The sequence below is a fragment of the Phascolarctos cinereus genome, unplaced genomic scaffold (genome assembly GCF_003287225.1).
Source record: "Phascolarctos cinereus isolate Bilbo 61053 unplaced genomic scaffold, phaCin_HiC Scaffold_4;HRSCAF=312, whole genome shotgun sequence".
NCBI lineage: Eukaryota > Metazoa > Chordata > Mammalia > Diprotodontia > Phascolarctidae > Phascolarctos > Phascolarctos cinereus.
The window spans coordinates 698,855,111-698,876,098 of NW_027555847.1; the positions used below are offsets into that span (position 1 = coordinate 698,855,111).

At 39.8% G+C, this 20,988-nt stretch overlaps 1 protein-coding gene across 1 annotated transcript in view; it reads right to left on the reverse strand.

Moving 5' to 3' along the window:
• Window positions 1–2,816: 2,816 nt before the first annotated feature.
• The window catches only part of PPP1CC (protein phosphatase 1 catalytic subunit gamma), a 28,757-nt gene continuing 10,585 nt past the window's right edge, over window positions 2,817–20,988 (reverse strand). The window contains exons 2-8 of the mRNA XM_078154304.1: window positions 15,454–15,585; window positions 13,778–14,008; window positions 10,346–10,450; window positions 5,187–5,410; window positions 4,896–5,030; window positions 4,158–4,218; window positions 2,817–3,209 (exon numbers count right to left, since the gene is read on the reverse strand). Of these exons, the coding sequence (XP_078010430.1) occupies window positions 3,139–3,209; window positions 4,158–4,218; window positions 4,896–5,030; window positions 5,187–5,410; window positions 10,346–10,450; window positions 13,778–14,008; window positions 15,454–15,585 (959 nt within the window). The 3' untranslated portion in view covers window positions 2,817–3,138. The remainder of the gene's footprint in view (window positions 3,210–4,157; window positions 4,219–4,895; window positions 5,031–5,186; window positions 5,411–10,345; window positions 10,451–13,777; window positions 14,009–15,453; window positions 15,586–20,988) is intronic.

Genomic DNA, 20,988 nt, shown 5'->3' on the forward strand with positions numbered 1-20,988 from the left:
GACAAATATGGGAATTCCAGTTCTGCCTCAGAAAACAAATTATGCCAGGTGGTGTTTCTTTCTTTCTTTTCTTTTCTTTTTTTTTTTAAAAAAAAAAACACACCGATCTTAAAAGAACTGGTGGATGGTAGCCTAAAACAGGCTAAATAAAAAATTTCAGCAAATTCCTAGCAGAGAACTGAGTGAGGCAGGAGCCAAGATAAGAAGGAACAAAAGGGGCTGCCAGTAAACTTCACTGCATGTTGGCACTCCTAAACCTTTTGAAAGGACACAAACCCCACTGATCCTTAGTTGGGGGCATGCTTTTCCCAGGAGGTATGTTACACTTACCTGTGGCGTGCTATCCACCATAACTTACCATAACGTTCCTTAGGCATTGCTAAGAGCTAAAACCTGCGGATGGCTACTAAATCCGGCCTTTCCTCTCCACCTGAGGAATATTCTATTCAATAACAGTTTATTGTCAATTCCACTGGAGGGACAGTGGTAGGTACTGAGGATACATAGACAAAAGAAAAAGCAGCTTACTTCATCCAGAGACTGAATTCTCCAGCAAATATATTTTTAAATGCAAAAACCTTTTTTATAGCAAGTTTATTATAAGATATTCTCTTCTTGTGAGGGACAGCATGACATAGCAGACAGCCCACCTCTGAGGGAGGGCAGACCTGTTTAAATTCTCTTTGCATATACTAGCTGAATGACTCTGGGCAAGTCACATAACCTGAGTGGCCCAAGCAAGACTTTAAGTTGCAGAGCTGGTAGGTATCGAGCCATGTCAGCAGAGGGAATTTCCTCCCTGAGAAATCTCAGTTGTAGATAACGTGAATTCTTTACTCCTTTTCCTGTGTAACTTCACTACCTGGGGATATTGGTCAGTTTGAGTTAAACATAGGAAATGTGTGTCACAGGAAGGGGAAATGAATCTCTTCTCTCTGTCAAGTGCCCTAATTTCATATCAGGAATATGAAAGATAAAACTGTAAAGAGCTAAAGAGAATGAGTTTTTTAAATTAAAACTTGGGACCGGCTGACACACTTTATCTTTGGACTAGTCTACAAGAATATTTTAGCAACGTTGATCAAGATGCAGCCCTAATGCCAAATACTTTATTCTATTTTCCCTAAATATTATTTTTGAAAGTTCCTAAGAATTTCATTCAATGAGGTTTTGAAAGGAAACTGTACATGACAGGTGAAACCAGAGGTTAAAAGGTTTCTTGGCACGTCTTTTATCATTTCTTCATCACTGCAAGCCAAAGCCTATTCAAATGAGACCTCCCAGTCCCCTGGTGGGGGAACTTAAATTTCCTCCTTATCTAGGAGAAGTAAAAAAATAAAACCCCAAACCTGTCAGGGCACATGGCCGGCAGTGAGCAGCCTACTTGGTCAAGACGAAATTCTGAGAGGTGTGGACTGTGAGGCGAGTGACAGACCCTGTAACGCCCGTGGTGACTTCACAGAGCTGCGCTATGGTGAGTGCCAGTAGGTGGCGCAGCAGCAACCTTTGTGAGTGCGACCCTCCCGTAACCGGCAGAATACGTTTCAGTGACAGTGCACAGAATGCTGGCACCCAGGCTGTACACACATTCCAAAGTCTTCCCAGAAAAGGTCAAACAGTCTGTTTGTCCAAGAACAGGACTGGTTGGCTGTTCACTGGAGAGAAAGTGTCCCAAACAACTGGTGTGTGGGCTGGCCCACTCTGAACAGAAATGTTACTGGGACTTGCTGTTCAGCTACTTGGGAATCAAACAGAATTAAGGGCAGTTATCTGAAAAATAGTTTACATTAAATTTTTACTGTCCATTTCTTCCATAGACATAAACTGACCCACAGAAGACCGACTACAGTGCCATTTGGGAAGTTAACATGTATGGGGGGAAAACTGTTTTGTCTTAAATTAAGCCAAGCTCTCCTGAGGCAACCTTAAGTACTTCATTAAAAACAAGTGGATATGCTGAAAATCGGGAATAGTATTAAAGTCGAATACAGAGAGAGGTCAGTAACAGACAAGTATCCACTCCCCACTTGCCTTTTCCACGGGCCCATAAATGCTTTCTTTCCCAATCTAGCCCAGTTTTAGGCCTGGAGCTGGTGCTAGTAATGTCCACTGCTAAGTCATATGGACATGTGAAAAGAAATGAGAGGACACATCACGGATGCTGGCGAGAAGCAGCCAGCTCACCCGGCCCCCCCATGAAGCCTGAGCCTTAAGCCCATCTTCTAATCTTTCCAGGTGAAATGGAGACCATTCAAAAATTTAAGAGCTGACTGAATTGAACCAGTCCTTCCCCCCAGTCCTTTCCACTCTGCATTCATTCAGTACTGACTCTGTGCGATGGGCTGTGAATGTGCACACATGTGAGGAGACAAAGATAAGCCAAGGTTCCCGGACATGAAAGCCCCCTCAGATTTGCTGTCCTTTCACACACTCTCCAGGTATCTTATTTCTAAACCTGAATTGCTGCAATGGCCTCTCACCTGACACCTTCAAATTAAGGCCCAACATGAATCTTTTAAACTTTGAAAAGGATTTTATGGCACAACAGAATCCTGTTACGGTACAGCTTATTGCTACAAAGCACGGATGCCATCCAAAGCTAATAAATAGCGCTGCCCAAAACAATGCTCAGTCCGTAATTCAGGGGTCAGCCACACCTCCCCATTCCACCACTAGAATGGCGTTGTACTGCAGCTTTAAGGCTCAGACTCGGAACTTTAACCAGGTTAATTGAGGCTCAGAGTTTCCATTTTACAGTTTCTTTTCTCAAAGAAGTGTATTTGAATGTGAAGAGACAAATCCAAATGGAGACACGGTGATTTCCAGAGCAATTTATTCATTAAAATCTACTCAATATGCCATCAACAGTTTTCTTGTGTGTATTGTGCTGATAAATTGACACTGAGAGGATTTAACAAGTTCTTCATTTAATAAGTCTGAATTCGTTTTCACCACATGGTATAGTACACTGTCATCTGTTCAAACAGATTTCTTTAACAGATCTTAGTTTAAAAAAGTCATAGATACTGTGAGTTTTGTATAAACTGGTGAACATTAAGTTAATTCCTTTGTTTTTTGACTTACAAGCCTCAACGTCACCGCAGAATAAAGCATGTAGGCCAAAGAAAGCATAACCGATCACTCGTATAGAACAGTACTGTTTCTATAATTTGAAGCTTTCTGAATGGACGGGTTCAGGCCTGATGCAACTGTAAAAAGATTACTTAATGAATAGGCAATATGGAAATTGTACAAAATTTTATTAACTTTAATCATTAATAGCATAAACAGCACTGCATTACTATTGGCTATTCAAAATCAAAACTTCTTTTTAAATCCCCAAGAGGAAGGCATTTACATACAACCATGCCAACGTGTATTTATGGGTTGTGTCAATAACATATTTCAACAGAAACTTTGGCTTTAGGAAAGTCACAAACATTTAAAATAATGGCTTTAATTGTCAAAAGTATACGGCAGGGGAAGTGTGCTTTAATTAAATATACATCATACCAGTGATGCTGGCAAGGTTGAAAGTTATTCCTAATGTTGAGCAATAAAACTAGTTTGTACATGACAAGACAATGAAAAGAAAAAGCGATCCCTTTGAAACAAATCATTTAAAGTGTAAAAAAAACACAGGAAAAACACATTCACAGTGGTTTGTATAAACAATATGCATTTTATGACAGTAACATATGTCTAGTCTCAGAGAACACTAGTGCCCTCCTTAGATCCTAAAATAAACAAAAACCCAAGCATTTACACTACACATATATTGTACTGAATCAAAAAAATAAAAAGTCAATCGTACAGTTACCTCGAATGACAGGACCAACTGCTATGGAGTGTGCAGCAGGGACACCAATGGAAGTTGCTTTTTAAAGGAACAGAGAATCGTTTTTCAAAAAAGAAACTTTCCTTGGGAGTAGAGAAAGTCTTTCATTTGCTGCTGAAACCAGCAAATGCCATTCATTGAATCAAAAATGGGAAAAAGAAACCACAAACACGGATCTATTTAGCAAGCTGACCAGTGCACGTTCCAGTTTAAAAAGGAAGGAAGGAAAGAAAAAAGGAAGGAAGGCTCTGTCCTATCACACAAGTCCCAACTAGGCAGTGTCAAATTGACTATTTCTTTGCTTGCTTTGTGATCATACCCCGTGGTGGCGTGACAGGTCTGCTGGCGTTGGGCTTCTTCTTCTCGGCAGGCTTCAGAATCTGAAAACGGTCACACAGGCATTTTAGGAGGTGGCTGCAATGGTGTTTATGACATGGACGCTAGAATGCCTGGGCAATTCTGACACTTAACCTAGCTCAGCGGCGCCCCTCCGCCCCGCCACAAGGTGTAGGAGACAGGCCCATGTGGAACACGTTTCAGTGATACAGACTCAAGCATCAAGGTGACACAGGTAATTATACATTGGTGGTCCTCAGCCTGTGGGCCAGGGACTCACATATGAATTAAGCAAATTTTGGGGGGTAAACAATCAAGAAATCTAGAAGTATTTTCTCAAATGTACATAAATACTATTGTGATTTAAAAATGTGTGAAATATGTTATTGCATTCATAGTTTTTCACTGTGTATTTTCTCAATCAGTGAATGCTGGTAGTAAAAGTAATCCCAATATTCAAAAAAGGTTGGGAAGTGCTGCTCATCTACAACACATCATTTGGTCTCTAGTTGAAACTGATGTTATATGCGCATTCTATTTGTATTTACAAAAAGTCACGCTAGGTAGCGCCACTTCTGATTTAATTGTTGCTCTACAATATTACCATTGTGCCTACCAAAAACTTCTTCCACAAACACAAAGAAGAAAATAACTTCAATTTAGACAATAGTAAATTTGACCCAAAACAGCAGAAATAAGCAAAATTTTTATAATACTCTACCTGAAAAGAACACATTAGGGTTTCATCCACACTCATCATGGCACCTGCATTGTCAAATTCACCACAATAATTTGGGGCAGAAAAGAGTGTTACCAACTGCCTCTTTGCAAAAAATTCATATCCATCTTCAACCACCTTGGAGAAAAAAATTTTGTAATTAGGCATAATTTCTAAACATGGTAAAACCAGTCCTCAATTTCCTTTTAAGTTTGTGGGCTGCTTAAGGAAACCTTTCATAAACAGTTAAAGGGCTAGCACACGCACTTGCATGTAAAATTCAAAATCTAATACCTGGTGGGCTCTACATATAAGATCCAAATCATGCTTATGGAGAAATTTGGCCACCACTTCGGCCCCAAATGTGAAGGACACGCCTCTGTCATTTTCACCCCAGCCTAAGACGTCTTTATCAGGGTCAGACCATAAGAGATCACAAAGAAGACCTTGGTCAGGTACATCAGTCGGTCGCATGATTCGTCGAATCTGCTCCATGGACTGAAGATCTGGTGATAAACCTATAGGACAAAAGGAAAACATGTTTGGGGGAAAAAAACAAACCAAAAATTAGGGTAGAGGAACTTAATTTAAATAATCAAGTGTCCTATCATGGAGGGCCTGGAACTGGTTAAAGTTTGCCAGTGAGGGCCTTAAAATTTTAGGTTTTTATTTTAAATCAAGATTTACCTTAAACACACACACACACACACACACACACACACACACACACACACACACACACACACTTTCAAGTAGAAACCACAATGTTAACATTTGGAAGGTATTTAGTGCTCTTAAAATTTGGAGGAACCTACTTTAAAAGATTATCTCATTCTCTCAAATTAAAAATAGAATCTATTTTTGGTATTTTCCTGCTTGAGATTTTTTCTTAAAAGGCCATGTAAATTCTAGATTTTACCACCAGTGCTATTTAAATGGCTATAGATATAGGTGATTTTAAGTGACTAGAGACGTGTCTTCTAAAACCCCAGATTGTCCAATGGCAGCCAGCTTCCCAGACTCAACGTCTTCCCTTCTACACACCCAATTCAGTTTTAGTTTCTTCTCATACTTCCAACAGCTCCACTTGGAACAAAACACAAGCTGTGTGACTCTGGTCAAGTCACTTAACCTTTGTGGGCCTGAGTTTCCTCATCTGTAAAATGAAGAGGCTAGACTCAGAAACATAAACTGTTCCTGCTAGCTCCAAACCTATCATCCCACTTCATTAAAACTTGCTACATTATTAAAATATTAAAAAACCACAGAATCCAGAACATATATGCCCTTGAAACCCAAACATAGCTCTAGAAGGTAAAGAACATGTCTGTTTCAAAGCATATCACCATCAGTTTCCATTATAAATATATAGGTCCCCTTAAACCCACAACTCCCTGGATGTTTAATACTTGACTTACATAGCCTTTAAAAGAAGGTGAAGTATGTGTGTATGTCACGTTAAGTCTCCTCAGCTTGTCAGTCAACAATTAATAAATTTATTAAATGTTTACTCTGTGCCAGCCACCAAGTGCTGGGAATATAAAGAGAGGCAAAAACAGTACCTGTCCTCAGAAAGCTTACCTTCTAAAAGGAGAGCCAATATGTAAATAAACAGCTACGTGCAAAATACAGATGGAACTGATGGAAGTTAAATTGAGAAGGGAAGGCTCTAACACGTGGGAGGACCAGGAAAGGCCTCCTGCTGAAGGTGGCATTTGAAGCCAAAGAGGAGAAGAAAGAGCATTCTAGGCAAGACAGACAGCCAATAAAAAGCTATGGAAACCAAAACCCACTCCTTAACTGATAGATGGTCAAAGGATATGAACAAGCACTTCTCAAAGGAAGAACTGCAAACAATGAACCACATAAAAGGCAGCTCCAAATCACTAATAAGAGAAATGCAAGTCAAAGCAACCCTGAGGTTTCATCTCACACCAGAAAATTAGCAAAGATGAGAACAGTCAGTGTTGGAAGAGTTGTGGGAAGTGCACTGTTGGTGGAGCTGTGACTCAGTATGACCATTCTGGAAAGCAATGTAGAATTGTGCAAATAAAGCAACTCAACTGTCCTTACCCTTTGACCTAGAGATTCCATTACTGGGTTTATACCCCTAGGAAGGTACTGAAAAGAACAAAATCCCCATATACACTGAAATATTTATAGCAGCACTTTTTGTGATAACAAAAACTGGAAAGAAAAGTGGAGAAAAGAGGAGGCACCACACACTAATTTTTTTCCTCTTTCCCCCCTTAAAAATTTTGTGTTCTTTTCACGCACGTAGAGTATATTAAAAATCTTGCTCATTTCTGCTATTTTGGATTAAATTTACTATTGTTTAAATAAAGCCTTCTTAAACTTTTCCCACTCAGACCCCTTTTTCAAGGGCGTTCCTTGCTGATGCGTGGCCTGAGGGCATGTGCAATACAAAGCGTGTGGGTGCTTTGTGTTCAGAACCAAGGCTGCAGCCAACTTGCTATGCAGCACAGGCAAGCATTGCCAGAAACATCTTGGTTTCATTTTGTGTTTGATTTTGAATTAATTTCTGGTCCTTGTGTTCAGAAACCTTTTACTGTTGCCAAATTTTTTGTGACCCCACATGGGGTCTTGACCCACAGTTTAAGAAGCAATGGTTTAAATCAATGTTATTTTCTGCTTTGTGTTTGTGGAATAAAATTCTGGTAGGCACAATGGTAGTATTGTAGAACAACGATTAAATCAGAAAGAAGGGGAGACACCTGGAGTGAAGTTTTGTAAATTACAAAGAGAATGGACACATAAAACATCAGTTTCAACTACAGACAAAATGATGTCTTGTAAACGAGCAGCTCCCCACCTTTTTGAATATTGGGATCACTTTTAAATAGTAGTTTTACTATCAGCACTCACTGTGTGTAAAGAAGTAAAATAGACTGGAAAGAAAGGAGAGGGGCAAGTTGTGGAGGGCTTTATAAACACTGGGAGTGGGACAGAGAGCAACTGGAGCTCGCCGACTCAGGAAGTGACACGGTCAAAGCGGGACGTTAGGAAGATCGACCTGACAGAAGAATGCAGGGTGGGCAGGAGAGAGGCCGGAGACTTGAAGACCAAGCACAGCCACTGTAATAGCCTGGGTGCATGGAACAGTTTAGCACTCCACAAGGGCGGTGGACTGCAGCGAGGCAGAAATGCTACCACCACCACTGCTACCTAACATTTACAGGCGCTTCCGGTGTGCTAAGCACTTGACGAATGTTGTCTCCTTTGATCCCCATGACAACTCTGGGATGTAGGGGCTGTGATTACCTCCTTTTTACAAATGAGGAAACTGAGGCAAAAAGGGGTTAAGTGACTTGTCCAGGGTCATACAACTTGTAAGTGCCTGAGGCCAGATTTGAGCTCAGGGCTTCCAGACTCTGAACCTGGTGCTCTATGCACTGTGCACCCAGCTGACAAGATCTGGCAATGGAACTGGCACCAAGACTGGACCTGGGTAGCTGAGAATGACGGTGACCTCAACAGAAACTGGGAAGTTGCAAAGAGGGGAGGGTGGGCTAGAGAAGAGAAGCCGTTCTGTACATGCTGCACCTGGGCCATCTCCTGGACAGTCACCTTGAGATGTCCACGGGGTAGGTGGGGACGCGGCTCACTGAGGAGGACAGTACATACACAAGAGGAGCTCTGGGCCTTTCCTGCGTCACGGACTGACCTTTGGCAGCCTAGTGAAACCCATGGACTCGCTCTCAGAACGTTATTTAACGCATAAAACAAACTACATAGGATTATAAAGGAAATCAATTACACTGGAATGTAGTTATAAAACAAACAAAAACCTCAAGCCTGTGGACCCCAGGTTAGGGATTCCTGGCATCAAGAGAAGAGTCCCGGACACAGCCCTGGAGAATATCCAGTCAGTGAGTATGACATGGATGAAGACCCAACAAATGAGACTGAGGAAGAGCAGTTAGAGAAGGAGGAGGAAATCCAGAAGGAGACACATGCCGAAAGCCCGGAGAGGAGATCAAGAAGAACGGTTAGGGATGGGATCTGGATCTGTGACTGATTTCATGGAAAGGACATGAAATTCCCTCTAACAATACAGACCAGCACTTTATCTGCAACTTATCCTCTTGGAGACTTACCTCAAACCCCGAGAGCTTAAGTGGCTTGTGCCCAGGGTCAGAAAGGGAGGCAGGGGGTGAAGCTGAGCCGATGCCCACATGCCTTTTAGGCCAGCTCTATCCACCACAACATGCTGTCTCTTCCCAAAAAGGATAAGGACTGAGAAAAAGCTTTTAGATTTGGCCATTAAAAGAGCACTGGTAACTTTGGAGAAAAGTTTCCATTCAGTTTTAAAGCTGGAAATCAGACTGCAGAAGGTTTGAAAGAGTGAGGAGAGGAAATGGGGGGTACCATGGCTTTTTCGGGAGTTTAGCTTTTGGGGAGGGGAGAGGAGTGGAGATGGCAGGATTAAGTGAAAACTTAAGGAAGAGAGAGACATGTGCATGTTTGTAGGTAGGAGGGAAGAATTCAGTAGACTGGGGAAGATTAAATATTAGAAAAGTGCTGAAGGAGGGGATGGTATCAAGGGTGCATGGAGAGGCTAGTCTGGACAAGGAGAAAGGCCACCTCTTCAGGAGTGAAGGAAGAGTTAATGGGGCATGTTGCCAGAGGGATGCGAAATGTGTAAAATGTGAAGGGGAGAAGAGGGAGGGTCTCTGAATGGCTAAAAAAAATTTTTTTGTGGGGGAGGGAGGAAATTATGAGTGAGGGTCTCAGCTATGTGATGTGGGAGGCTTGAGGAGACAGGTTTAGAACAATGCATATGGAGAACTGGTTAGGGAGCAGCAAGACTTCCTTGATCGGGTGAAGGCCACTGTGATATGTAACAAATTTGTAGTAGACACATTCATCATGGTTCTGTGATTTCCTCCAGGCTCAGTTCCATAGCACATGAATAGGAGAGGAGGAGTAAGACGGTAGAGGTACCATGATTCTACTGTAAAGTGCTTTGGAAATTTAAATTTATTCCAATCCAACTGATATAATAGAGAATGAGGACAAAGAACAGGGTTAGAGCTCATAAGGCAAAGGGAATAATTCAATGACATCTTTAAATGAGGTTAAAAAAGCCAGAAAAAAAGAAAAGAGAGAGAGAGAGAGAGAGAGAGAGAGAGAGAGAGGAGAGAGAGAGAGAGAGAGAGAGAGAGAGAGAGAACTAGAACCAAAAGATTAGAAATCCACATAACCAAAAACACCCTCCCACAAAACAGGCCGTTTACCCTGAATTTTTCCTTTGACAAATAATTCCAACTTGATACACAAGGGTGAATCAGGGAAGACAGGTGATTTAAAATCAACAATGAGAATTGGATTTTGGAAGTCAGGCCCAATATTATGAGACCCACAAACATGAATACAAAATCAATTCTGTTCCCTCCAAAGAGCTACTTAGAAATCAAATTCTAATCACATACCTCCATGACAGCAGAATATTTTCTCATCCACAATGGCTGCAATTGGTAAGCAATTAAAGCAGTCTGTAAAGGTTTTCCATAGTTTAATATTGTATCTTCTTTTACCTATAAAGATTTTAGAATGACTTAATCTGCAGATTCACTTGTTCAACATAATTTTCAACATACTAAGATCCTAAACATCTTATTAACGATAATTTAAAAACACCTCAAGTACTAACCACTAGGGAGTTTGGAAGGGACTTAGGAGAACTAGACCATTTATTTGGAGGTATCTGATCAACAACATCAAATGTAATTCTTATTAGATGGACCAGCGCATTTTGAATTTCATGGTGAAATCAGGTTTTGACACGAGAATATAACACAAATTCCACTTGAAATTCCTGTTTTATACACCCCACAGGGCATCCTCCGCTTGTGAACCCAAATGCCAGTCCATGTCATGGCTACTGCATTACTCCTGTGAAGAACAGCAAGGAGGCCAGTGCTGGTGGATAGGAGAGCAGAGGGAATAAGAAGACGGAGAAGGTAAGAATAGGGGCTAGGCTGAACATCCCTAGTATAGAACTACATTTCAGACTTTGCCTGTTCCTGGCGTAGACCTGCTGCTGCTGAATATTCCAAAGCTCCGTATGCAGTGAGGTATGATGTCTGCTGCGCCTCACAACCTGGAAAGGTTCGATGGTAAACTATATGTAGATCGAGTACCAACGCAGCCAAGGTTAGAGGAGCTCTTCACCAGAAGCCGGCCACCAGGGAAGGCTTTTTCTTTGGGGATCATTGGACTTTTAAAGACAGGATTAGTGACGGAGAGGTCTACCGCAATTAAAGAATGTTTTTCAAGCATCAGTGCGTATGTACAAAGTATATGAAATACACTGTTGCTGGAATTCAGAGGCAATGAGAAACTAAGTTCTCTTTAAGAGTTTTCTAGGGAAATGTGTCTCAGAAGCTAACCCAACCTGCAAACATTTAAAATGTGATCTCATTGCAAATCGTAAGAGAGTCTGCAGACCAATCATCACCCCCAATTCCTCCAAATAATAATTCCCCTGGCAAACTGGCATATGTCTTCATGGTTCTCTTCTTGGCAAACCCAATGGTCTTTTCTAAGTATGCAGTCTGCATCTGACACCGTGAACCATTCCCTCCTTCTTGAATGAAACTGTCTCTTAGACGTCGACACTGTAAGCTTCTACAGTGATTTCTCTCTGCCCTGATGGCTTCCACTAGTTGTTTTAAAGATGATCTAAGTTCTGACCTAACACCAGATATCTATGACTTTATTCTAAGCTCTGGGACTAACTACTTAAACTGGCTTCTATTCTGGTACAAAGTATACACTACCAATTACTGCAGAGTATGTGCTGTATAGCTCCTGGAGTCAGAAAGGGGAAAATTAAATCTTTATGCGATGACAGGCTCATACTCCATTAAACCACTAATTTGATGACTTCATAAAGGTGTACCATTTCATACTAAGAACATAAAGCTCAAAATACTTAAATCATGGTATCTGACGCAGTATGCTTGTATTTATCTTTCTAGAGACAAGTTCATTATGAAAAACATCTCGTTGTAAGGATGTTTCCAAACCCACAACTGTATCATAGCACATCAGAAGTCCATGAATGATAAGGCAGATTCAAGTAAGAGGATCATGCTGACTCTTTATAATATCAAAATGTTGATATTTATTTTCTGAAGCCAAATGCATCACTGGTAAAAAGAAATATTCCATAAATATATGCTCTGTGCAAAAACCATAATCTTACTCATGAGTAATGATTACATTGTTCTATCTATACTCTTTCCACCTACTCCTATCTCTTAAAAGCATCCAACAAGCATTTATTAAGCACTTACTGTAGATACGGGACTGTGCTAGGGATTGGGGTAATAGAAAAGAAATGAAATTATCTCTGATTTCAAGGAGCTCTGGGTCTACCAAGGGAAAATACGAACACAGGTAAATATAAAATATATGCAGAGTAATTGGGGGACAGGTAGGAGGACTAAAATATAAGGAATCAGGGATTTTTTGGGGGGGAGTGGGGGTAGGGAGGGAGAGCACTACAGGCATGGAGATAAGGAGGATCGTGAGGGAGAGTGATGTACAAATCAGTCTGGAAAAGGCAGCTCAGGGAGCCAGGGCCAACATCAGAGGCAAGGTCAGAGCAAACAAATTAGCTAGGGCTTTCTGTGAACTCATGCTTGGACTTCAACCTCATCAACACCCTAACTTCCTTAAATTTAAGAAAAAGGCAAATGAATAATTACAGAGAGATGCTGTAAAAAAGAATAACTCTCTCTCGATGAATATGCCACAGAAAATGCTTTATGTAAAATGACAGAACAAGAACAATCAATGTACACAAATGGAAAATTACGAAGATCATAATTTCAAAGATAAACATAGTGGTCCTGGTTGAGTGTCAACAGCTAATCAAGGCACGACACCAGTAATCATCAGTTTTAAAATAACTTTTAAGAAGATAGAACACTTGGATTTTAAGCACACAGTGTCTGATTTTGTTACAGATGTCATGGATCCCGAGAGCCTGAATGATTACTATCTCCTAAAGGGTTGGTGAATGGAAGAACTATAATCACAGAGTATGGAAAAAACCAAATCATTGACCTTCCATAGCAAACTGTGTAAACAGTTAAAACTGAGGCTTCATTGTTATCAACAAAACAAATCTGCTTTGGAAAATGGATGTTTCTGAGGCAGAAACGTAAAACAGTTCTTATAGCGTGCTGTCACTTTTTGGTTACCCTGTAACTCTTCCTAATGCCACCTTAAGCCAGCCCCGGTAAAATTCAAACCATGTTTTATATGCAGAAAGAATCAAAAGGAAAAGAGGAAGAATGAGCATCCTTCTGCTCCCTTCAATTCAAAGTCCTTCTTTCTACTTACAGATAAAGCTGAGGTTCATCTCTAAGGCATGAGGGACAGAGGGAGGGAAGGGGATAAGTATTTATTAAGTCCCTACAATGTGTCAGACACTGTGCCGAACACTTTAGCGACATAATTTCATAAGAGAATTTCAATCAATGTGTACATTTTAACAAAAATCCATTATAACAAACCACTCTGGATATTGCATGGAATTCCTGGCAATATGAAATTTTTGCTTCTCACTGCACGATTCTGAAGTTAGCAAATTCACTTTTCACTGGCACATATATACTAGGAAAACCAACACACATTAATAAGTGCTTTTAAGAACTCATTTAAAAAAGGTCTCGGAATTATGTTGGAGTGTGTACAGCAATACACAGGGTAGCCCCAAAATTCCAGTCTTCTGAGAGAAGTACCTGAGCTGTCAAAGACAGTGTTACTCCCTGGTGATGATGGACACTGCCTCTTAGGACAAAGAACTTTTAAAAGACATAAATAACTCCTCACGTAGACAAGTTACTTACATTCATCATAAAATCCATAAATTCTATTGATGCTGGCACATTCATGGTTCCCTCTAAGAAGAAAAAAATTCTCTGGGTATTTGATTTTGTAGGCCAGTAGAAGGCAGATAGTTTCTAAGGACTGCTTCCCTCTGTCCACGTAGTCTCCGAGAAACAAGTAGTTGCTTTCTGGTGGGAAACCACCATACTCAAAAAGCCGAAGCAAATCGTAATATTGTCCATGAATATCACCTAAAAAATAAGAATTGTGTTATATGGCACTTTAATGCTCTGAAGTCACTTCGTTTTTGCTAGTCAAACCTTTGGAAACATATCTTTTGCAGATTCTTCCATGCCGTATGGCATTAAATATCCTCTAATTTTATGTCTGACCTAAAATTCCGTAATCCTTAGCAAATTGACCCTGTGTTACATACCGTATAGCTTAGTACTTACTTCATTCAATTCATGCAACTTAGTATACTTATTATTTAAATCTTTTCACCAAAGGAAGAAAATCACACCTGACCAAGGGACTAAATGTCTCGTTAAGAGATACTCCTGAATCTTCTTGTCAAATAATAGCTTTTCTTTCAGGTCTGCTGAGCACTAATAGCCAATAGATTTTAAAGTGCTATTTAGGGAGGCCTTTACTTCTAGTCCTCAGGCTTAAATACCCCATTTGCATGTAGGAATTACTATAAAATAATAACTCAGATTTATAACTCAGTTTCCTCATTTATAAAAACATGAGAACTGGGAGTAGGGAATGATCTCTTTAAGGCCTGTTTTCCAGTTTTAAATTGTCTGACCCAGTGACATGGGTAGTATAAGTAGTATTTTAGCCCTGTTTTGTACATAAGGAAACTGAAATGAAGAGAGAGATAAACCTCACCCCCCCAACTCCAAACCATTACATTTCTTCATACTTTTTTCCGTCTCTTTTCCTCTTGACAACCCTCTTCTACTTGGTCATCAAAATCACTAAGGAAACTATCTAGCATACTTCTCACCCTCCCACATCTCAGGGGTGGGAGAGGAGGGGAAGAGGAAACCTATAGAGAGACTTCATTCATGTAGGGAAGTTCCAGTGATGAAATCCCCTCTAATCAATACAGACTGGTTGGGAGAGTGTGGAGAGGGTAAGTGACTAGCTCCACATCCCATGCTCCTGTCTGTCAGAGGTAGGACTTGACCCCAGGGTTTCCGACACAACCAGGACTTCTCAATATCTAAATAACAGAGGATCATGATGTAGAGATAGAAGGGACACATAAACTAAGTCAGCTGTTACAGGAGTAAGGCTTCAAGAATTGAACTATTTCTCAAATCCTTATGCCTAATGAATGAGTAGGACACAGCATGATAAAGAGATAGGGAGCTGGCCCAGCACTCTGGGAAGACCTAGAGTCCAGACCTGGCTGTGTGACCCTGGACAGGCATGGCTTCTTTGTGCCCCATACAACTCCCTAAGCTCAGAGCAGGTGCCCACATGGACGGGACATCAAGGTTGTTGACTGGCAATTTTCCAAGCCAATGAAACTAGAACCTGTCCCCCCCCTGCGTTAAAGAAAGGGGTAATGGGTGGAGGCAGAATGAGACACCTAGTAACTGCCTTATAAACACATCCACGATTCAATTCAATCACTTACCCCCCCCACACACACACATTCAACTAGTAATGTATCAGAACTTACCACATATTTTAAGTGGTGCTTCAAGTTCTAATAGGATAGGCTGACTGAGAAAAATTTCCCGTGATTTCAAGCACAGTCCTCTGATTTCATTTTCTTGTAGTTGGACATTTTTACCAGGCTTCGACCCTCTCACTAAGGAAAGACAAAATATAATCAGGTGAAATGCCTTTTCAAACATCTATTTGTTATTTATTTTTAACATTCTTTAAAAAAATTTTTTTGAGTTTCAAATTCTTTCCCTCCCTCTCACCCCTCCTCCACCCACTGAGAAGGCAAGCAACATTTCAATATACATGTGAAATAAGCAAAACATATGAAATGTTTACATAATAGTTTCCTCAGATATTTTTAGCGTTTCACAGCAAAAATTTTAAGAACAACATTGTAGTTTTCTTATTTTTATTAGAACATTCTAGTACAGTATTTAAAAGAACCTGTAATTTTAATACTTATTTCTAATCTAACAGTTGACATTTACATGGAAAGACAGACATCACAGAAATCCATACTGAGTTTGAAGGATTCTTTAAACTAATTTGTTGAAATTTAAGATTACAGTGTTCAGACTTTATAGAGTATAACAAAATCACAGCGTGTGACCAACACCTAACTGAAAGGAATCCCTGTGGTAGCAGGCCACCAGCTGTTCAGCACCCTCTGCCTCAACACTTCCCAAGCGGGGGAGAAGCCTGCTCCATTCTGGGACAATTCTAATTGTTAGCAAGTTTTTCTTCCTATCAAGTCTAAAGCTTCCTTTTTGCAGTATTTACAGTCCCCTGCAGCCCACTGGAGCTAGACGGAAATAGTGTTACCACCAGAGCCCCACCAGCCTTTTCCTTTTTTGATGTCTGTAAAGGCAATAAGAACTATATTTTCCACACAGAATCCAAATACAGTTCTTATCAAGTAGGATCTCTTCATTTTTTGTACTTGTATCCCCAGCACCACGCAAAACGTCTGGCACATAGTAAGCACTATAGGGGCAGTGGACAGAGTGCTGGGCCTTGAGTCAGGAAGACCCGAGTTCAAATCTAGCCACAGACACTTACTAGCTGTGTGATCCTGGGTAAGTCAAGTCTCCTTTGCTTGCCTCAGTCTTCTCATCTGCAAAATGAGGATAATAACAGCATCTACCTCCCAAGATTGTTGTAAAGATAATGTGAGATAATAATTGTAAAGCACTTAGCACACAGTAAGTGCTATATAAATGCTAGCTACTATTATTAGTTATCATTATTAATAAATGCTTAGTGATTTTTTTTTCCTTTCTAAAGAGATATCATTTTAGCAATGTGGTCCATATTCAGACCAATGAATTACGGATTTTGCAGTCACAATTTTACCTCAATTTACCATAGGGTTTTTACCCAATAGTAATTCTTGGGCTAAATTCTTTATTACTGACATTCCAAAACCTACTACTTTTTGTCCTCTATCTCCTTCAAACTTAAACAAGCACTTTTTTCTGGAATTCAATTTACTGAACAAATCCCTCTTCATCTTTCATGATTTTATAGACCTCAATCTTTTCTTCTATCACTAGTATAAAAAAGTCTTAGTTTTAAAAAAATGTCCTCATATAGCAGCCCTTCCATCCTTTTGATCACTGAGTTGACCTGCTCTGGACCTATTCCAGCTCCATTAGAAATGGGTAACCACAGGAAACAGTCATATCAAGATGCATTCTATCACTAGCCAGTCCTCAGGGGATCTATGAAGGTTCAGGCAAAGAGATGAAATAAAATCTCAAGGCTAGTCATTTTCACAATGAAAGGCAAAAGGAAATGAATATTGCTAAAGTAGGACACTGAAATGTCCTACTTGACCATATACTATAGATCTGCTTAAATTAAATTTTATTAGTAAGTATTTAAAAACAAAAACCCTTGTATAGTCAAGCAAAACAATCTCTTATATATCTTAGCTATGTTCAAATATTTTTACATTCATTCACTCATCTGCAGCCCCAAACCCTAACAACATTTCTTGGGTGAATATCTGAAATTTTAAAAGATCTCGCTTCCTTTTGCTATTGCTACTGAATATTTTTGTACTATTTCCAAATTTATTTTTTTCCCAATTCCCAAGATTCCCGGTTCACCTCTCCTCTTTGTCCATTTCCAGCAAACATACCAATAAACAAATTTGAAAATGCCACTTTACTATACCTACAATGCCCACCTACAATTATCCTCTTTTTACAGTCTACTTCCAATAAGTAATTTACTTTAGTGAACTGAGATTTTACAGATGTTAGTTTAAAAAAAAAAAACCATAGTGCTTCGCATACATTGCAGGCATTTGATACTTGTTGAACTGAAACGTTAGATAATTTCAGACACTACTTCCTTCGGAAGAGAAACTTTGTCACAGACCTACAGCTCTATTTGAGGGGTTCAAGGCCTGGCCTAGATGACTACACACATTTTCTATCTCCATTTCCCCATATTTTTCAAAATTCTATAATCGTGCAGTGATTAGATGATAAAAGCTACAGAAACTATTTCTACACTCAGTAAGTAAAATTACTAGTTTTGCTTCCTATCAGGTACCTTCAATGATTTCATTATAATTTAAATGTCACAATTATTTAACATAATTACCAATGACCTAAACAAACAAAATGTAACATATGTTCTTTAAGTCTGCAAGTAATACTGAATTAGCAACTGTTCAAATTGAAATGACCCAAATAAATTAGAAAAGATCTACAACAGCAGTGTATTTATTGGACGACAGAAAAAGTGAAGAGTATACCATTGAGATCTAAGACAAAACCATACACTTTCACCCAATATACATAACAATAGGCCAACAGTGCCTAAGTAAAAACCTACAAAAACAGGTCATCAGGGCCATCATTAGGAAAAAGTGTGTTACTTCATACTGGTAAGGGAGTCTTGCTCCCTCTCTCTCCAGGAGAAGGAATTCCAGCCACCTGGGGTAAAGGACAGGGAAGCTCTACAAACACCTTAAGGTTGGCACTTCTGCTGGTAGCCCAGTATTCTCTCCTAATATGTCCTGATCAGAACTGGGACACTCTATTAAAAGGGACCCCCCCCCCACCCATGATAAACAAAGGTAACAGTAGAAAGAGGGCAGACTACAACAGTGGAAGAGCACACTTGAATACAGAGAAGGGTATTATGAACACTGGACAGGAGTCAGGAGACCCAGCATCTGATTATGGTCAGAGCTCTGCCTAGAGATAAGCTAGCTATGTGAGCCTGGGAAAATTATTTTACTTCTCTGGGTCAGGGGCTCCCTCATTCTATAAAACAGAGTTCTCACAGGGCAGTGGAAAGGAACCTTAATTTGGAGTAACAGGAGCTGAGTTCAAGTCTCAGTTCAGCCACTTAATAGTGTGGGAACCCTGGGGAAGTAATTTTATTTCATTTCTCTGGGTGCCTCAGTTTGTCCATCTATAAAATGAAGGAGGTCAAAGTCCCCCTGCAGCTCTAGATCTACGAGTGTTTCCCCCCTCCAAATCTAAAATCCTACAATTCTATTAAAGATCCTAAACTTCTATTAAAGGGGTGGTGGTGGTGGTGGTGGTGGTGGTGGTGGTGGAATATTTTTTAAAAAATCTTTAACGATGAATATTAAGTTTATGGAATTCAGTGCCCACTAAATACCAAAACTACATTATGACACTCAATTAGAGATGTGATATGATTAAGATGAAATGGTTTTTCAAAAAAAAAGCAGTGGTGCGTTCTTTCCTTCAGAAGCACTCACTATGGAAAGATTCTTGCTTTTCTAACCAGAAAAAAGAAAAAAACACACCTAATAGTGAAGATACTGCCATCTGGCAGGAAGGTTATGAACCTAAGAAGCTAAGGCAGTCTTCCCAGCAGAAAAGAGGTTTCTTTGCAGCATATAGGGAGTTGGTGACATTGTCGATTTATATACTGTTTCGGCACAAATACAAACTTTATTGCTCTGTAATAGTTTCTTTCTTTTCAAAAAAAATTTATTATTTTTTTTTTAGTTTTCAACATTCACTTCCATAAGCTTGAGTTTTAAATTTTCTCCCTCTCCCTCCCCAAGACAGTGCACAATCCGATATAGGCTCTACATATACATTCCTATTAAACATTATTTCCACATCAGTCACGTTGTAAAGAAGAATTGGAACCAATAGGAGGAACCACAAGAAAAAAGAACAAAACAAAACAGAAAAAAAAGCAATTAGTATGCGTCGATCTCCATAGTTCTTCTATAATTTAATTTCTATTTTTCCCAATTATATGTAAAAACACTTTTAGTATTTCTTTTAAAGTTTTGAGTTCAAATTCTCTCCCTCCCTCTCCCTGAGAAGGCAAGCAATTTGACATAGGTTATATCTGTGTAGTTATGCAAAACACATTTTCATGTAAGTCATGCTGTGAAATAAAACACATACAAAAAAACCCTCCGCAAAAGTAAAGAAAGTAAAGAAAAAGTATCTTCAATCTGTATTCAGACTTATCTAGTTCCTTCACTGGAGATTGGAGGGTACCTTTCATAAGTCCTTCAGAATTGTCTTGAATCACTGCATTGCTGAGAATAAGTTATTCACAACAGACCATCACACAATGTTGTTGTTACTGTGTATAACGTTCTCCTAGTTCTGCTCATTTTACTTGGCATCAGTTCATGTAAGTCTTTTCATGTCAAACTCCATAGTTCTTTCTCTGGATGTGGACAGTATTTCCATCATGAGACTTTTGAAGATGTCTTAGATCCTTGCATTGCTGGGAAGAGCTAAGTCTATCAAAGTTAGTCATTGCACAATGTGGCTATTACTGTGTACAATGTTCTCCTGGTTCTGCTCATTTCACTCAACATCAGTCCATAAAAGTGTTTCCAGCTCTGTTTCTTTTAAGATTGATTTGGGGGATATTTATGTGATGACTTATTTGTACCCAGAGACTTCACTTTATTAAAAGTAAAATATGGGGCAGGTAGGTGGCGCAGTGGATAGAGCACCGGCCCTGAAATCAGGAGGACCCAAGTTCAAATCCAGCCTCAGACCAAACACTTGACACTTACTAGCTGTGTGACCCTGGGCAGGTCACTTAACCCCAATTGCCTTAAAAAAAAAAGTAAAATATAATCCCACCCCCAGATAGTATTTCTTGCCTTCTTATGTTCTTTGTTTCCCCAAGAAAACTGATACATCCCCAATACTAAACTAAACACTAAACGGGACTTAGCCCTACAGATAACACTACAGCTCCTCTCCATGCTGTTGCTGTTCAGTTGTTTCTGTCACGTCTGACTCTTTGTGATCCCATCTGGCGTTTTCTTGGCAAAGATACTTTAGTGGTTTGCTATTTCCTTTTCCTGTCCATTTTATAGATGAGGAAAATGAAGCAAACGGGGCTAAGTAACTTGTCCAGGGTCATACAGATTAAAAATTTTCTAGAACACACCAAGGTTCACTTAGGTTTGAAAAATATTGCTTTATAAGCAACACTTACATGGCCTCAAGAAGTTGCCCATCTCCCTCAACCAGCTAAGAATAAAAGTCTCTCAAAATGAGTCCTGTTA